The 19,510-nt window shown below is 45.0% G+C and overlaps 1 protein-coding gene across 1 annotated transcript in view; it reads right to left on the reverse strand.

Annotated features, from left to right (window-relative positions):
- Positions 1–11,839: 11,839 nt before the first annotated feature.
- Positions 11,840–19,510, reverse strand: part of Saal1 (serum amyloid A like 1) — a 31,427-nt gene continuing 23,756 nt past the window's right edge. The window contains exon 12 of the mRNA XM_075952413.1: positions 11,840–18,516. Within this exon, the coding sequence (XP_075808528.1) occupies positions 18,424–18,516 (93 nt within the window). The 3' untranslated portion in view covers positions 11,840–18,423. The remainder of the gene's footprint in view (positions 18,517–19,510) is intronic.

The following is a 19,510-nucleotide window of genomic DNA, read 5'->3' on the forward strand; positions in this document are numbered from 1 at the left end:
TTCCATAAATGATTGTTTATAAATGTTTGTTAACATTTAAAGGGGGATATGAATAATATATAGAAATGAATAATTTGCATTGGTATGGATCTTGTTCTATTGATGCAGGTTTTGGGTCAATATTGTTATATGCATGTTTCTGCTCTTGATTAGGGTATTGTGATTGTGCAGTTCATTTGAAAATATAATGTATAATTAAGAAATATAGGTTAATAGATAATCATCTATAATAGTCAAGTGTGTAGTCATGTGGTAGTTAGGTTTTCTAAATATATAGAGATATGTTTTCGTTAGATAGGTATTTTTTAAATATTTCAGAGACTTTCAGAATATGGCATTTAAGATGTTTTAAAAACTTAGGCTTTTTCATGACAATGAGACACACCTGCTCCTGGCAGCACCAATCTACTTCAAGAGGATGATGGACACTGAAGAGGCTCCTTATGGCTCCATTTGGGTAAGAAACTGCTCTTGCCTGGACAGCTTGATGCTATATGTATGAACTAGACATGTAGGACCCGCAGAGAAATGAATGCTGAACTTGCCAAAAGGTGAGACAATCCTTCAGGGTTTCGGCTTCATGAAAGAGTCTGCTAGATATTCTGCAGGACACAGGAGAAAGTTGAGTGACAAACTGCCAATATAGGTGGAACTGTCTTTGAAATTTCCTGCTTCATGGAAAAGTCTGCTGGATACTATGGGCCTGTGGGCTGAAGATGGATGTCCCAAAAGTACAGAAGAACTTTGGGTGACGGTCTAGACAGAAAGATGTCTCTGTCAATTCTAGAGCTTTGGAAGTAGCTTACAATGCACTTCCTATTAACTTAGGTAATATTATATCCTTCTGGAGTCTTTGATGGAGTTGAAGATTTATAGATATAGTTTTCCTTAGTTATGATAAAAGATAAAGTAGATATAAATATTGTAACTATAATTCTTGCTTGTTACCTGTTTTGTTGTATGTAATTTTACTATGTTAAAGTTAAAACATCCCTTTTATTTCAAACAGAAAAGGGAAAATGATATGGGAAGTCCTTCTGTATATGTGTTGCTTTCATTGGTTAATGAATAAAGAAACTGCCTTGGCCTGTGATAGGGTAGAGTAGAGCTAGGAGGGCAGGGTGGGGGGGAATTAAACTAAATGCTGGGAGAAAGAAGGCAGAGTCAAGAGATGCCATGGAGCCTCCAGAGGAGAAAAACACGAGCTGCTAGCTGAAACCTTGCTGATAGGCCATGAACCTCATGGTAAAATATAAACTAAAAGAAATGGGTTAATTTAAGATATAAGAGTAAGCCAGAAATATGCTTAAGTGATTGGCCAAGCAGTGATTCGAATAATATAATTTCTGAGTGGTTATTTCTAGTCTGGGCAGCCGGGAATGAACAAGCAGCCCCTGCCTACAGATGAAGATGAGGTGGTCTTTCTACAGCATTTTCAATATTTGTACCTCTACCTTAGTGCGAGGTTAGTTAGCTACTATTTTCCCAGAGAGTGATTAAAGTTTTTTGTGAGGTTCTCTTCTTCCTTCCTCTCTCCCTCTGGTCACACTTCTAAACTGTGTGTGTGTGACATACCAGGTATGGTAGGACATACCCGGGAAATTGATGCAATGTGTCTTTGCCTGGTCACTCAAGGCCAGTTTGAGCAACCCAAATGGGGGAGGGGGTAAAGAGGGAGACAGAGAGAGAGGAAAAGAAAGTATGTGTATACATGCATGAGTAAGTGTGTGTGTGTGTGTGTGTGTGTGTGTGTGTGTGTGTGTGTGTGTGTGTGTATGTTTCTTTCTCTGCTTTATTGCAAAAGGAGGTAGAGAATGCGCGCATATGATTTCTGGGGTGGGGCTCTGAATCACCTGTTTTATGGGTGTCCCATTTAAATATAAAACAAGGTAAATTTTTCCATTTGACTAATATGTGGTAAGTACAGCAAAGGCAGCATTCAATTGTCTCTTTGTTATGTCAACACCGTAAAAGCTTATTTCTCTCTCACTCTTGTTCAACAGTCTTTGAGTGACTCTCCAGAGCTGTTCTTCTCTGTGTGATCTGTGTGGTTGCTCAGGGATTTTGTAAACTTCCATTTTGGGGTTGTGTCATCTGAATATAGGCATCACCAAAATGGATAATAATTTTGAGATGTAATACCAGATTTTAGATGCTTCAACATTCCCTGGCTCCACTTAGTCACATTGCCCTCTCTTACCGTAGAAGTGTAAAGTGTCTTCCCATAAGCCAAGAAGAAGAAGATGAGAAGCAAATATGGAAAGTCCAGAATCATCTCCATAGGAAGTAAAGGTCTTTCCCCATGTGCACTGACAGCATACGGACTCCAAGAAGACCCTGGGGCCCAACACAGCCACTTCATCAGCTGTGAGACAGCAGGCAGCTTAGCTTTCTATTTCTCTTTATTGCCTATATTTCTCTCCCTGTCAGGTGCCTTCGCACAGTGTGCATTAACGTTTTCTTTTGTGATCACCATAAAACTATCAAGGAAAACATTCACCCTTTAGTAATGGTAATTAGTTCACCCATGTCGAGGGCTGCACAGGTTAACTCCGGAAGACAAACACCAGCCGGGAAGAACTTCAAGGTGCAAGTGTTTCCCTCAGCTTACAGATTCAGAGGCGTCAAGTCTAGGACTGGCAGCTATTGTCTCTGGATCGCAGGGAGGTAGAATATCACAATGGAAGGTGTAAGAGAGCCAAGGTGCTCAGTATGGTGGGCTGGGAAGCAAAAAGCAACAGGAAGGAACTGAGGCCAAGACATACTCATCAGAGAGACCGTAGTGACCCAGCTGTCTCCAAGTAGGCCCCACCCTGCCCAGTTCTATTACTTCCCCAAAGTAAAAGCAGACTTTTAATCCATTGACGCAGTAAACCACTGACCAGGACAGAGCCCCTGATCTAATCGTCTGTCCCTGATCTAATCGCCTCTGGGCACATTTGCAGCCACACTCTGAGCTCTCCCTAATCTCCTGGGCATTTTTCAATCCAATCAAGTAGACCAATATTAATGATTAATTGGTTTAATTAATTAGGAAAAAGAAAAGGTACAGGGAATGGGAGAAGGGTGTACAAATGATCGAAGTACATTATATAGTCACATGAACATATTATAAAAAGGCCCATTATTTTGTACAGTAAGTTTTAAGTTATCAACAAGACATTATATTTGACTTTGTTATTATGTATCTTTTTGTTTTATTGTGAATTAGGGATCAAACCCAGGGTCTCACACTTTCCGGGAAAGTTCCAACTAATGAGGAAAATCCCCATTCCTGTTTGGACTTTTTATTTGCTTGTTTATTTTTAGTTTCTTACATGTATGTGGTCTATCTTGATCATAGCCATCATCCATTTCCTCAAATTCCCTCCATCCTAACACATCGTCCAACTTGTGCCCTCTTCTTTTTAAACATCAGCTGTTAGTGCTGTGCATACACACATGGTTGCGGACCCATTCACTGGGACAGAGGCAACCTACCAGGGGCCACACCCCTAAAGAAGACTGACTTTCCCTCCCCTAGAGCCAGCAAGTGGCAACAGCTCCTCATCTGGGGTAGGGTCTAGGAGCTCCTCCCACATTTATGCTGGAATTTTTAACCGGAAAGACAGCAAAATTCCTGCTGAATTTTAAGTGTTGAATCATTATATAGTAAAACGCAGGTGTACAGATAGCACAAGGTGTCCCTTCATCACGCAGCACTCAGACCCAGTGAGGTCACTCTCAGGCTGGTCTATTCAGAATTTCCTTAAAAGAAAAGTCTACATTTATGTCTGTATGCCATGTGTGTGCCTGGTGCCCATGGAGGTCAAAGGATCCCCTGGAACTGGAGTTAAAGACGATTGTGAGCAACTATGTGGGTGCTGGTAACCAAACCTGGGTCCTCCGCAAGAGAGGCTAGGGCAGTGCTCTTAATCTGAGGCACCCTGCAGCTCCCCATGAGAATTTAATTCCATGTTACACAGAGACTGAGAGTCCAATGTCCATATTGTCTTGAGTCTCAAGATTTGGTTCAAAGAAAATTATTTTTAATATTGCAATGTGACTTTTGTTGGCCATTAAGGGAAAAAAATCCATTTAGATAAAAATATGTTTTGAAAACAAAACAAGCAAAAGGTCTAAAGTAAAACAGTGTACTCTTCTTCATCTATACAATAGACTCCTGGGCACACACAGCCTAGTGAGTAAATGGGCTTGGTAATCTCTAAAATCTATTTAGTGTTTGTCATTTAGCAAAGTATCTTTGTATTGTTTACATTGGTTCTTAAACTAACAGAGAAAGAGAATGGCTGAGTGACCTTCCAAGGCTCTACGTCAGGACAGAAGCTGGAGGCAGCTGCTGTGCCTTAGCTCTGTGGTATTTACCATTTGTGTTACTTATTCTAAAACAAAAGAGGATTTGAGTTACAGGTGCTTAGTTTAAATTTCTTCATTTAACTAAGGGAGACTGGAAACAAGCCATGCCAGCCCCCAACCCCCAGAAACCATAGCTGTATGCTGTGCTCTCTCAGCTTCTTCTGGCTCTGGCATAGTATTGGCCTCCTTGCTTCTCTCAATGCTACAAACTCCTTCAGGGAAAGAACTGAAACAGCGTAGGTTCCAGCACAGTCATGTGAGAGATGGCTCTCAAACCAACAACAATACCACACGTGTTTGTTCAGAAGGAATACAAAAAAGCACAGGTGCACTTGGGAGAAATGAGGGGACGATGAGGCAAGACATTCTTTTTTGTTTTTCACCAGGGAGGTTTGGGCACAAAACACATGTTTATAGAAAGCACCACAAGATACTAGAAGTCATGTCAGATTTAATCAGAAGAGGGGAAAGTGGGTGATGGGAGAGGTCAGGCTGAGACAAACTTTCTGGAGTGCACCAGATCCAGATCTATAAAATCCCCTCCCTAGAAGGACTATCATCCTCACATGATGCCCCGGGCAAGTGCTTGCGTCTGATAACACCCAGGGGTTTTGGGGGGAGATCTAGGCACAAATCTATACACCAGAGTTCAGATACAAATCTACTCCCCGCTGTCACACACAAGCGAGTACGATAACCTTCACAGGATGTCTTCAGCAAGTTCTCACGGCAGATAACATCTCATGGCTTTACTGAGGAGAGCTAGGGACAAACTTGCTTAAATATAATGCATGCTTCGTTTCAAATCCTCTTCATTTCTTAGTAGTTTTTAAAAAATGTAACTGAAAACCATGCTTTTCATGTGAGCATTTTTGCTCCATCAATCACCCCTCCCCCAAATGATGGTCATTCCAACTCATTGAGAAATTAGCCTAAATTAGTCATGACAAAGCCTCCCATTCGCTCTGCATTGTGGTTGCCTAAGAACACATGAATGGGGAGGCTTCCAAGGCTTCTTTCTAGCCCTGGAAACATTTGTCTCAGTGTGCTGCAGAGTTTTCAAAATTCAGACTAAAGAATACAATGATTGCTTCATTTTTAGTTTTGTAGGGTGTGTAGGCTTTGTTAACTTTGTGTTTTGAATCTTACAGACCCCTCCTAACATTCCCAAGATAGTTTTATAGGTACTCAAGGGGCTACAAGAAGGAAGGCTTCTCAGTTGAAGCTGGCTGCACTTCCGGAGGACTGAATTAAATTCCCGGCATCCACATGGCAGTTTGCAACATCTGTAACTCCAGTTTCAGGGGAGTCAACAGCCACTTCGAATCTTTTTAGGTACCAGGCATATAGTGCACAGATATACATACAAGTGAAACACATAAACAGAAAATAAAAATATGTCTTTTAACAAATTTTAAGTACTCAGTTGCACTTGGAAGAGCCAAGACTGTAGCTTACAGTGTCCCCTTTAGACGAAAGGGGACAAAAAGGGTACTCAAGATGCACTTTCTGCTCAGACACCCAAGCGAGTGGAGAAAGGGCCTCTGCCTGTGGAAGCACAGTGCTCAGAATCACTGGGAATCACCAGGAGAGTGGTTGTTTGGGCTTTTAAGACGGAGAGGTTATCCTCTGAGGATCCATTGGGATGGAGGAAACAGGCCCTGAGCTTGGACACCGCTGCCCTCCATGTCTGCTGTCTTGTTTGCTTTGCGCTGTGTACAGAGGCATTATCACCATCTCATTCATGGCTGCCAATCTCTTTTTTGTTGGGACCATTGAGCACAAAGCCTGGACCATTTGTCTAATTTAATGATCTCTGAAGAGAACCTTTAATAAAAGGGTTTCACTGAGTCTACATCAGGGGAAGTGAGCCAACATGGTTAGCCTCCCTTCACTGTTTCTGTATTGAGCTTGGTGGAGCAGCCTGCCTTCCACAGCAGTCAGGAAGACTCCAAGAGAAGAAAATGTATGGAAGGACCAAGAGAAGAAAATGTGCCTGCAGGGACAAGGATGGCTAGTCTCAGAGAGCCAAACACAGAAAAGGGTTCTCCTCTCATCTCCAGGAAATGCAGTCTCCAGTGCCCCAGACTCCACCTTGAAGAGGCTCATGAGGCACTTTCCCAGATGTTCCAGATGTAGGGATGCTCTACAGACTCCAGTGTGGGGAAAAGAAATCAATACAGCCCCAGCCATTCCCTACAGAGGGTAGTAGCCAAGCCCTTAATTGGCCTTTATTCTTCCCGAGAGAAGGAAACTAGCTATATATGATGAAACGTTTGTAATGCTTTCAGGAGGGAAGTCAGTGTGCCTAGAACTGCCTGGTGTTCATGGCAGGATTCTAGTTCATAGGGTTTTGCATACTGACTGGACTTCACGTTCCACACATTGGGGTTTGTTTTGGTTTCCTTTGCAGCATTTCTAGTACATGGCTCTCTAAGAGGAATACTAGACAACGGTCACTAGGAATCACACACACGCACATAATGGATCTGAGTGGCCAAGTTAGCTCTTCTTATGCAGTATGGGCCAAGGGGACTCTCAGCCAGGTGTGGCCAAGAAAGGAAGCCTGAGGGTACCCTAGACTGGTCTTTGTGCTTTATAGGTGACATGAGTAAACACACAGCCACTCAGTGAGCTCAGAGCCATTGAGAGCCCCTGTGATCTCCCAGACCATGAGCTCCAACTTCTCCCCCTTCGGCCGATGTCATGCTCACTCCGCTGAATGCCAGGCAATGTACCCAGACACACACCCAAGTGCAATGCACCCAGACACACACCCAAGTGCAATGCACCTCGAGACACACACCAAGTGCAATGCACCCCGAGACACACACCCAAGTGCAATGCACCCCGAGACACACACCCAAGTGCAATGCACCCTGAGACACACACCAAGTGCAATGCACCCTGAGACACACCCAAGTGCAATGCACCCCGAGACACACACCCAGGTGCAATGCACTTGGTCAAAGGCACAGAAGAGGAAGCTCCACACCCGGCCAGCCTGTCTGTGACCCACCCACAAGGGTAGCGGAGATGGCTGTTTGCCTGTGGAATAGTCACTGAAATACATTTTGCAGTGTTGTAAACTAGCTTTATAAGTGTCTTTATGCAACTCCTCCAGAAAAGGTGTGTGTGGGGTGAGTAAGGAGCAGAAGAACTGCAGGAACACAGGAAGGGATCATAGTGTCACTCCCAAAACCTTTGTATGGGAAATGCGTTGAGAAACAAATCTTTGTTTGGGCACACAATCCAACTCATTGTAGTAAAACCCTGTTACCTGCAGTCAACCAAGTCTTCTAGGACAGTTCAGTTCGTCCTGAAAGTACTGCAAAAACCACGGTCAAGGTCATCAACCAAAGACAGAGTCAAGGATGCAAGAGGGGTCAGCTGTAGCTTGTAAAGGCTTAGCTTCGCATGGTAGCACCACCGTAAGAGGATGTAAATCTGTGTCTTACGGCCAAGCCACACTTCTGAAAAGCTCATTCTGGCTCAGCCACCAGTTTCTGGACTAAGCACTCAAGGACAGGGAAGGTCAGAGCCACTTGTGACACCTGAAGCCTATTCAGTGTAGGTGCCCTGTTTAAGAAAAACAATGTAAGCTTACAAACTCAAAATGACAAGGTACTTCCCGGAGTCTTGGGGGCTCCAACAAGTAAGAGGCTCTTAAATCAGTGATCCCCAAACTCTGCTAAAAACTCAGGGAGCTTTGTTAAAAACAAACAAACACCCAAAACTTAATGCATGACCAGAGAGGGTGACCCACACTTATAATAACAACGCCCAGGGGTGGAGGCAGTAGGTTTGGTAGTTCAAGGCCAACCTTAGCTACTAAGCAAGTTTAAAGACTGTCCCACAAAAGTATAAAGGTCCAGTTTGTTTCCTATTGCCAACTAAATTGGTAGGTCTAGGGTCGAACTGGCATTAGATCTTAGAAATCCCCCCAGTGGGCTTGGTTCCAAGCCTATTAGGAGTCTGGGAATCTGCTATAAGCTTAGCTTTATTAGTTGCAAAAGGGAGGCATGATGCTCATTCATTTATATAGCTAAGCCAGGGAATGCCATATACCAAACACTGCACTCCCAGAATTAAATTCATACAGCCAGCAATCAGTAAATATTTGTTAGGGGGATACAGGAAGCCAGTCTGTCGCGGGTCCTGGGGACTAGAAAGGAGTGGGGGAGGGGAGGCCAACAAGCCTCTTGACATATTGGTCTGTCTTTGATCTCTCTTTTCCTGGGGAGTGAGTCTGTGTGTGTGGAGGGATGGTAAGTGTACCTTCCTACAGAGAATCCAGAAGATGCCCGGATATTCTCACCTCTCTGCTCCAACGCTGGCAACTCCGCCTTCTCCCTGCACCCATGACACAGGGCCTCAACACTCCATGCACTATTCTCAAATGCGGGGATGGAAGGCAACAGCTGCATTTTGTCCATAACACATCAGATATTTCTTTTGAACCGCCCACACACACCCCCATCCCCGAAGTAATAAAACAGAGATCCCTGTCGGTTTTAATTTGGTCTGATCCAAGAATTTAAATATACCCTTTAAGAACAGTCTTGTGGGGCTGGAGAGATGGCTCAGCGGTTAAGAGCATCATCTGTTCTTCCAAAGGTCCTGAGTTCAATTCCCGGCAACCACATGGTGGCTCATAACCATCTGTAATTACAGAATATTGTATACATAAAAAAAGAGAACAGTCTTGTGTTTAATTTGAAAAGAACTTCACGTTTTAAATGGCTTCTTCCTACGATAGTGTCAGGTGCAGAAGGGTAGCTACGAGGCCCACCTCATGAGACCCACTATACTCTCCTTAAGCCCCTCCTGGCTTTGAGGGTTCTGGTCACTTAAGGCTGTGCTCTACAGTTAAGATAAATTCCAGGTTCTGATTGTTTTCTTCCCTCTTAGGCCCCTTGAGTCCCCTGAACACAACCTGGATTGGCTCTTCCCCTCCTCTCTCTGCTGTAACATCACCATGCCCTGCTTTGGTAGGCTTGTTGGCATCACCCACATCTCAATTTGAGAACTTCTGGAAAGCTAACAGGGAGCTTCCCTTTGCAGACGACAGAGCTGAGCCCCGAGCAGCCAGAGAGTCGTCTCTGTGCTGGATGAGTGGGTTTAGCTGCTGACCTAGTCATGAAGATGGAAGGCAGTGGGATGGTGTTAGGGAGCCCCAGACATTCAACCTGGAGGACTGATCAGAGGCAGAGGCAGGGGCCTTGGTTTGCAATGATGGAGGAGGTGCTAACTAGCACCCTTGTTTCTCACCTATCTTAAATTCCCACCTCTTTTGTCCCACAAACAACACAATACTTCACACAAGGTCAACTTCAGGTCACTACAGACTACGGAAGGAAGGAATGAGTAGGTGTCCTTACAGTTCAGTTTCCATCTTACCTCTTTTAGAAACATCAACAGAGCACTTAGGGACAACACCCCGAAGGTCTCTGAAGAGATGGCATCTTAACAGAATCCATGCTAACACACAAGTTCTCCCACGGTGGACCAGCCCTCTGCCCACAGAAGCTCGTGAAGCCACGTGGAAACCAGTGCTAGAGTGCAGCTGGAGAGAACGAGACAAGAACGATGAAACAGGCTGGCAGTACACACGCAGTGCCTGGAGACGGGATTCCATTTAGCCTGGGCACGTAGCAAGGCTTTGTCTCACCTCCCCCAAAAGCTGATGATAGGAGCTTTAAAAAACAAAAACAAAACAAACAAACAAAACAAAACAAAACAACAACAACAAAAACAACAACCGAGCCAGGCGGTGGTGGTGCACACCTTTAATCCCAGCATTCGGGTTGCAGAGGCGGGTGGATTTCTGTGGGTTCAAGGCCAGCCTGGTCTACAAGAGCTCAGAAAAAACCCCAACAAAACAAAAACAAAAAAACCTTGAGTTTAAATTTTAGAATAAGATGTAAAACAAACACCAAAGTTAGGTTTCTCCAAACTCCAGCACAGGGCAAATAAACTCGGATGTTTTGTGGGAGAGAGACAGACTGAGGACAGATCCAGACAGCACAATTCCTCTGATGATGGGCATCAGCGGTAACTTGCTTTCTGCTCCCGCTCATGGATCCCCAGGGCCGTAAATCTGTCCTCCCTAGGACGGCACTCCCTGTGTACTCTGCGAAGTTTCTGCTCTGGGGGGACCACGCGAGCTCAGCTCTTCATCTAATGGCTTTCTTCTAGTTTTTAAAATTTCCAGAACTGCAAAGGGAAGCAAATCTCTTAGCTCCTGACAGCAACAAACCCTTGAGTTTCTTTCTCAATCACTTTTCTAGATGAATTCAGAGAGGAAATAAGAAATATTTTTTCTCTCTTTAATTAATTTCCATTTCTTTCAAGGCTGAGTAAACTCTAGGCCCAGAGAAAGCAGGATGATATGATTATGGGATGTATTAATCTCCCCATCAAAGGAGGGGCGGCTTATGGTTACAGAGCAGCTGGTACGTTCCTCCAAAGGGCTTCTGGGGGTCACAATACTCAGAGATCACCCTTCCAAGAGGCCAGCAACATCCTAAAAGCAAAAAGCATCTCCAGGACTTGGTATTTGCTCTGTGTGCTTCCCCTCAGCTGTTCTAAAGGAAGAGCCAGGCCCCATGAAAACAGGTTCAAACAGGAAATCTGACTACCAACGTTTTCATACCACTGGGAACTCAAATGGAGATGTGAATTTTCCATTGTTCAAGTCTGTTCATTGTCATAGAATGTATTTGGGGCAAGCCATCTGTATTTCTTTATAAATTGAATACTACAATTTAAAAAATGAAAGTAATTGAGGTCATTTAAAACAATCAAGTCATTTATTTTAGTCAAAGCTAAAACAGATATGAAAAAAAATGAGTTTCATCTAGGGAGTTGGTTCCGGGGTCCACATCAGTGGGCTTCTCTTCCCTTCTCTCTCTCTCTGTGTGGGGGGAAGTTAGAGAATTTTTTTCCTCCAGAGAAGTGTTTGCTAATTGTGAACTGTCCCTGGTTGCAAGCAGAAGTAGGACAGCAGCCACAGTCTGAAGAGAGCATGGCTCTGGATTTGCGAATTCCCCAGCATTTCCAATAGTGACCCCAAAGGAAGAGGGACATCCTCACACACCTTTCCCAAACACAGGCTCAGGGAAGAGTGGCTCCCCAGGCAGCTTCAGGATCTAGTGCTGATTGGTTCTAATGGAGTCGGTGACTGGCACGATAAAGTCCTGGTGCTGGACTCGCCCACTGTGGCTGCACATGCAGGACCCACCCCACCCAGCCATGCTCTGAGCTTTCAGTGCACCCTCCCTGCAGGCGGAAAGCCTAGACTTGAGGAAGTCAAACTCCTTCAAAACACACAACCCCTCCATCCTTTCTGTTCTTTCTTCCCATATTCTATCCTTGAAGCTGTGAGCAGCTGGGCCTGAGCAGGAAAGTACCATTTGTATTGAAGAGACTTGTTTCCAAACCTCGGTGTCTCCTGCAATCATGAGTGTCGGATGCTGTGGGGAAAACCACAAACGCCATTATAAACAGACCCCATGATGTCAAAGGAAAAACAGTGGGGGCAGCCACTTTAATAAACAGCCTTCTTTTATTACAATAGGCTTGACGTCACCTGTTACTTATTGTTTCCATCACTAGAACACAAATCTTTGTGGGACAGGATGAAAAGGACATGTGGACTTTACTGAAGCATTTTAATAACCTTGTATTGACAGTAGATAGAAGCCCTGAACAAGGGCTGGGAGCAGGAAATGATCTTAGTGATTTCATTATGGTTGGAGGGAAAGCCTTCCCAATGACAGCATTGGGCAGATGGTCTTCCACTTGCAAAGAGCCTGCAGGTCAACAGGCCCAATATTGATACAAGGCTAGTAAGTAATTAGCAGGAGCCTAGCAAACAAGGGAGTTTTCATGAATATATACTGCAGCCTAAGCAGTGGAAGAGGAAGCTGGTATTTAAGGTTCCTTCAAGGTGTCTCACGAGGCAAGGTGTTTAGGGGCTGGAGGAATACACCGAGATCACAGCCAAGGAGCTCTGAAAGTCTTGCTACAAACATGGCTCACAGAGAAATAGAGACCATGACATACTCTCCGGTCTGCCTCGCCTCAAGTCAGTGACCAAGTCCTGTTGATTCTTGATGTACACTTGCTCACATGAGTCCCCTTGTCTGTCACCAAAGCTTCCAGCCTGTGATGAGATGCCAGGCTTCTCGTTGCCTTTGGTCAAACCCACTGAAGTGATGTATCACTGAGGACAGGGGCATCCTGAGGCCTGCCGTAGTTCTTCAGAACCCCAATCAGGGTCTGGTAGCGTCTTTCCTTGCCTGCCTTCCCACTGCCAAGGTGGTTTCTTGTGCCTGCAATTCCCTACATCTATCAAGAATGGAATGTAGGCTGTTATAAGTGAGACACAGAATAGCAAACACCACAAGCACTCAAAGGTGACATGGAAGAAAAAATGGTTTCCTAATAAAGGGGATAAGGGTGCCCAGAGGTGGTGAAAGCTGGGTGCAAAGAGTAGAGGGGCTCAGGGATGGGCACAATCGGACAGAGCCCACGTCTAACGTTCTGTGACACAGCTGGGTAACTACTTAGCTACATATTTCAAATTAGCTAACCAAAAGGATTTTTTTTTCTTAAATTCTCAAGAAAAAGCAATGATAAACAGGAGACAGAACAATTACCCTAACTGTTGTGTGGCTTATGTAAATGTATTACAACCATGTTGCACCTTATAAATACATATAGGTGTGTGTTAATACTCTGTTTGAGAGAGAATCTTGCTTTACAACCCAGGCTCGACTTGAACTCATGACCCTCCTGCCTTGGCCTCCAGAGGGCTGGAACTATAGCTTTGTGCTACAGTTCAGATTCATGAAGAAGAAAAAAAAAAAAGACTAGGAATGCAAATGACTGTGTAGAGCAGGACTCATGCCCAGTGCACTTTACAGCAGGGAGCTGTCATACTCACAGACTTGAATCAGGAACTACTCTGAAGACCTCAGATGGGATATGAAGCCAGAGGGCACCAAGGCAGCATCTCCCTTGGGCTGTTTCATTCGTACTAAGAAGCCACTCCAAAACTCACTGGCTCAAAACAAGCATTTTTTAGTTCCTACTCATTCGCATGTGGGTCAGGGTGGACTACAGCCATGGTTCTCAACCTGTGAGGCATGATCCGTTTGGATGGGGGTTGAATATCAGATATCCTGCATATTAGATTTTCACATAGTAATTCATATCAGTAGCAAAATTACAGTTATGAAGTAGCAATGAAATACTTTTATGGTTGGGGTCACCACAACTTACGGAGCTGTGTTAAAGGGCTGCATCATTAGGAAGGCTGCGAACCAGTGGTCTACAGACCGAGCATTAATTTCTTGTCCTGCAGGGACTAAGAGTTATCCAGGACATGTTCTCCTCCCAGTGAATGGCAGGAATGCAGGGGGCTGAATGCGCAGAAGCATCCTATTCTAACATTCTATTGCCTAGTGACCCGGGCCAGCTCAAAGTCAAGGGACAGGAAAGCATGCTTCATTCACCAAGGAGGCATAGCAAGGACACAGATACAGAGGTAAGCTGAGTGAAAGGATCTGCCCACAGCTGTCTACCTCGTCTGTCCCCTGTGCAGTCTGCAGCATCTGCCTGCATCTTTATACATCTAGAGTATGCGCCCTCACTGGGACAAGACTTCTGTCTGCTCTGTCCACTGTGGTCTTTTCAGAATGCTGCCTCTGGGTTTTGTTCATCTATCTTCTTAGTGTCAAAACATGCACACAGTGGACAAACAATGGCTGACTGGCTGCCCCAGACCATGTCCCCAGCCTTATAAGTTTCATGATGTTGAGTCTGGTACCCCCGAGCCAACCTCATTTGCCAAGCTTTATTCAGACATCATCCCCCTTCTGTCAGACATGGTAACAAGGAAGAATGCAGGCAGCTCAGTGACAGAGAAGGGGACGCGGATAGGCAGATTCCTTTAGAAACCCTTCACGACCTAATCCATGCTTACGCATAGGCTGTTAGTATGCTATGATGAAGAAGGCTGGTTTTAGGGCCAGGCAAGCCTAGAATAGAGTCCACGGCAGCTATTTGCCAACTGTGATACGCTAGGCACGTGTGCAGACGCTCTGAATTAGCCTTTTCCCATCTATAAAATGGCGAGTGTTGCCTTCGGGAACCACTGTAGAATAACATAAATGTGTTTGTACAGTGGATGCCGCACGGTAAAGCCTGAACCAATGGGGACCACTTCTATCACGAATCTTAGGTCCTGTGTCTGCCACACTCTTCTCCACCCTTACACATACTCGGTATCAGGCTCAATTAAGTTCTGTTTAGTGGATTGCACTTGCAGTATATACTTAGTCCAGAGTAGCCGCTGTTGTTGAGTACAGACTCCTCCAGGTCTGCGTGCAGAGTTCACACAGCCTTTGCCAGAACCCCGAGGTAGAAACACTCAGGGTGAACCTGCTTGGTCACGAAGGTCCACCCACACCTCTGGCTGTGAAATGCACTAGAAATCTAGAGTCCTTCTATTTCACGGATGCTCCCCGGGCTGTCCAAGAGGAGATCTAAGCGAACTTGACGTCATACAAATTAAACTAAGGCATACTACACAATTTTACCAATGCAGGCTTTGCATTCTATGCAGATATGCAGCACAGACAGGTTAAAAAATGAACCACAGAACAAAAGCCAGCAGCATCTCCACAAAGGGTCCATTGGTTTCCCATGGTTCCCACTACTCTAAGTCGGGCATAGCTGTGGTGAGATTTTGTTTGTGCTGTGTTGACCAAGGGGCGGGCCGACCTCTGCGACTTCAAGGTGTGGTGGCACACACCTTTTATCCCAGCACTTGGGAGGCAGAGGCAGGTGGATCTCTGGGAGTTTGAGGCCAGCCTGGTCTACAGGGACCAGGTGGGACAGAAACCTCGGTCAGCACAATGGTACCCATGTGGACAACTGCATCCACATAAACCTGAGAGAGTCTGGGAAATAATTCTAGACAAAAGAGAGGGGTGGGAGAGAGTAAAGCATGGCTTATTGATAGCAGCACATTCTCGGGTGGACTCTGCTTGTTAGAGGCAAGCACTCTCATTTAAGAGAGGCTTCCTGACTCAGCTTTAGCTGCAAAACCTTGCAGCTTTTAACAAAACACTTAAATGGTGTTGATGTCAAGGTAACTGCATGCTTTTTGGTGGTGGCAGGGATCTTGAAACGCCATGGAGTTGTGGCGATAAACAAGGCTCCCGTAGTACTTCTGCCATGAGGCTGGAATCTCAGAAAGCTAAGTAATGGGCTGGATCCAGCCATCAAAGTCATGGCTTTAATCCTAGTCATATCGCTTAGCAAATTAAAGACTCACATGGTCACAAAAAGAGAGACATATACAGTAAAGAGAGATTCAAAGATGACGAAAACCTCTACATGGTTTACAGTGTGTTAAAAATATATGCAGGCTTTGGAGAGAAAAGAAAAAAGTTAAAGTCCTTAAAATAAAAAAGAAAGAGAGTAGTTGGGTGTAGTGGCAAACACCTTTAATCCCAACACTTGGGAGACAGAGGCAGGCAGACCTCTGTGTGGTGTAGAAGGTCCTTCTATCTTTGTGTTGCTTTCATTGGTTAATAAAGAAACTGCCTTGACCTAGTTGATAAGGCAGAACTTAGGTAGGCGGGGAAGACAGAACTGAATTCTGGGAGGAAGAAGGCAGAGTCGGGAAAGATATGCCATGTATCTGCCAGAGACAGACACTGGGAATTTTATCCGGTAAGCCACTGCCATGTGGCCACATACAGACTAATAGAAATGGGTTAAATTAATATAAGAGTTAGCCAATAAGAAGCTAGAGCTAATAGGCAAGGCAGTGATTCAATTAATACAGTTTCTGTGTGGTTATTTCGGAGCTAAGCAAGCTGGACAGCCAGGAAGAACAAGTAGCCCCTCCTTGCAACATCTGTGAGTTCAAGGTGTGGTGGCACACACCTTTAATCCCAGCACTTGGGAGACAGAGGCACAAGGATCTCTGTGAGTTCAAGGCCACCTTGGGCTACGGGAGATTGAACTAGTCTAAAAGAGAAACAGAGCTCACACATTTGATCCCAGCACTTTGGATTGCATCCCTTTAAACCCAGCACTAAGGAGGTGGAGACTGGAGTGACATGGCAGGGTGGAGAGATGAATATAAGGTGGGAGGAGATGAGAGCTCAGGACATTCAGTCTGATGATCTGTAGGGACAGGATCGCCCCTTTGGTCTGAGGATTCAGTAGAGGTAAGAACTAGTGGCTGGCTGCTCTGCTTCCCTGATCTTTCAACATTAACCCCATATCAGACTCTGGGTTTTTATTAATAAGACCAACTAGAATTCGCGTTACACCTGGCCACATGGACGATGTCTGACCAGCTTTTAGGTTTGACTAACCCAATGAATAAGCACTGAGAATAGCAATATCTTAAAAACTTTTCATGTTTGAGATTCTGATAGTTTCTTTCCCTACCTACTATACCACAAAACCACTAAAGACTTCCAACAAGACTGTGCTAGTGCCAAACCACATACTCAGTTTCCATAGTGAGAAGACACCGACACTCCTCAGGGCAAGAGTCTCCATGCAGTTTAGCTGGGATAATGAAGATAATTTTTATACATTTTATAAACACAAATCCTTCAAGGAGTACAAAGAACATCCCCTTAAATTCAAAGGTTCTGAGGAGAACTGGGATGAATTTATAAAGCTGCCCTTATTGTGCATAACTGAGACTTTAAAAAAGCCAATGAAGAACTCCAGTTAGTACCTGAAGTGATGCGAACTGAATCCTAAGCACCTGGTTAGCTGTGCCAGTATCCTCATCAGGAAGCCTTGGTTGGAGGGACGAAGCACCAGGGAGACAGACTGCAGAGGCTGCCACATTCTCTCAATCTCATCTACAATTTGCTTCAGTAAATCACACTCTGAAGCAAAACCATGCATTTCCACCTCCAGCTGCGAACCAGAGTGACTCTTGGGGGAACAAAGGCAAAGTAACTGTGGTGGTTTGAAAGAGAATGCCAGCCAGGTGGTGGTGGCACACACCTTTAATCCCAGCACTTGGGAGGCAGACAAATCTCAATGAGTTTGAGGACAGCCTGGTCTACAAAGAAAGTTTCAGGACAGCCAGGACTGTTACACAAAGAAACCCTGTCTCAAAAAACCAAAAAAGAAAGAAAGGAAGGAAGAAAGGAAGGAAGGAAGGAAGGAAGGAAGGAAGGAAGGAAGGAAGGAAGGAAGGAAGGAAGGAAGGAGGAAAAAAGGGAAGAAAGAAAGGAAGTAAAAAGAAAATGGTCCCCAAAGGGTATGTGTCACTGTGGGGGTGGGCTTTGAGGTCTCACCTATGCTCAAGCTACTCCAGTGTTTTAGTCAACTTCCTGTTGCAGGTAAGATGTAGAACTCTCAGCTCCTTCTCCAGCACCGTGTCTGCCTGCATGCTGCCATGTCCCATCATGACAATGGACTAAACTCTGAACTGTAAGTGAGCTGCCACAATAAAATGCTTTCCTTCATAAGCATTCCACGGTCATGGTGTCTCTGTACAGCAATAGACACCCAAACTAAGAGAGCAACTACTGCTTCCAAGTTGTCACTAACAATCTGGGAAGTCTACACAGCCTGTTAAATGCTCACAGAACCACTACAGTGTATTAGCAGGTTAGCGCTCTAAGCCGGTCACACCTTACCTCTTACAGAGTGCGGGGAGGATTGGGACGTTAAATATATCACAGAACAGGGGTCAGGGGAAGCTGCCAGAACTTTCTAGAATGCCTCTTCCTTTTCATCCCCGGATGGAACAGCACAGCCCTCATGGTTATGAGTAAGTAAGTGCAAAGATCTGCGCAGTGGGCCACTGGGACTGGAAAAGGGGGTGGTGTGCGCTGATGGTCTCTGTACAAAGGGGAGGGAGGTGACAGTGGAGAAACTCTAGTGACCGGCGCAAATGAAAGTGGGGTAAATGGGGAGGAGGGACATCAGGAAGTACACGGTCTGATACAACATTCATCCAAATCTTCCAAACGCCAACTGTTTATTCCTTAGAGAGCTGCAACTCGGGTCTCAAGTCTGAGCCTTCACACTGGGGAAGCTTTCTTCCAGGTCCTCGGCAAGAGCCTTGTCAACCTCGCGTAGGACTTTAATGAAGTCTTCCACCTGTGAACCACATGAAGAACCAAGTAACTGTAGTGGAGGAACAGGCAGTTTTAAAGACATTCGTGGTCAACTATGAAAATGCTCCTCCAGAGGCTCTGAAGCCGACAGAAGCATACAGCAGATTCACAGGGGTCAGCCATGGCACTTCCTGCAGTCACCGGAAATACTCTAGTAGTGACTCTAGAAGTGAGAGCCCTGACCTGCTCCATCCTTCCTGAGCTATCACAGACCCTGGCTGCTTCCCTTTAGGATGGTGCACCGACACTCTATCATAACCCTCTCTGCACCGACACTCTATCATAACCCTCTCTGCACCGACACTCTATCATAACCCTCTCTGCACCGACACTCTATCATAACCCTCTGTGCACCGACACTCTATCATAACCCTCTCTGCTGACAGGTTCCTTACGCTTTCATTTTCCACAGTTCATTTTCCTAAAAACTCTTATTTTGAAATTGCATTCAATGGTAATAAATAGTGTTGTGTGAAAAGTCATAAAAAACTGTATTCATAAAAATTAGGTTTGGGGGCAGGCATGGCGGCACATGCTTTTAATCCCAGAACTCAGGAGGCAGAGACAGGCAGATCTCTATGAGTTCAAGGCTAACCTGGACTATAGTTACAACCAGTCTATGCTAAACAGTGAGACCCAATCTCACAAGGTGGTGGTGGGGGAACGGCAGGGAAGAGAGAGAGAGAAGAAAAATTTAGCTCCTGAGTTCAAAACTGGCTATTCTTCTAGAGGACCTGGATGTAATTCCCAGCACCCACATGGCAGCTCCCAACCATCTGTAACTCCAGCTGCAGGGGATCCAATACCCTCCTTTGGCCTTTTTGCCAACTGAACACATATTCCGCACAGATATACATTGAGGGGAAAACACACACACACAAATAAAATCTCAAAAAACTTTAATTAAAAAATTTAGACTTTCACTTACTATACAGGCTGTCTACTTCATAATAGGAAGGGGCACTATAAACCCATGT

The sequence above is a fragment of the Microtus pennsylvanicus genome, chromosome 18, assembly GCF_037038515.1.
Source record: "Microtus pennsylvanicus isolate mMicPen1 chromosome 18, mMicPen1.hap1, whole genome shotgun sequence".
NCBI lineage: Eukaryota > Metazoa > Chordata > Mammalia > Rodentia > Cricetidae > Microtus > Microtus pennsylvanicus.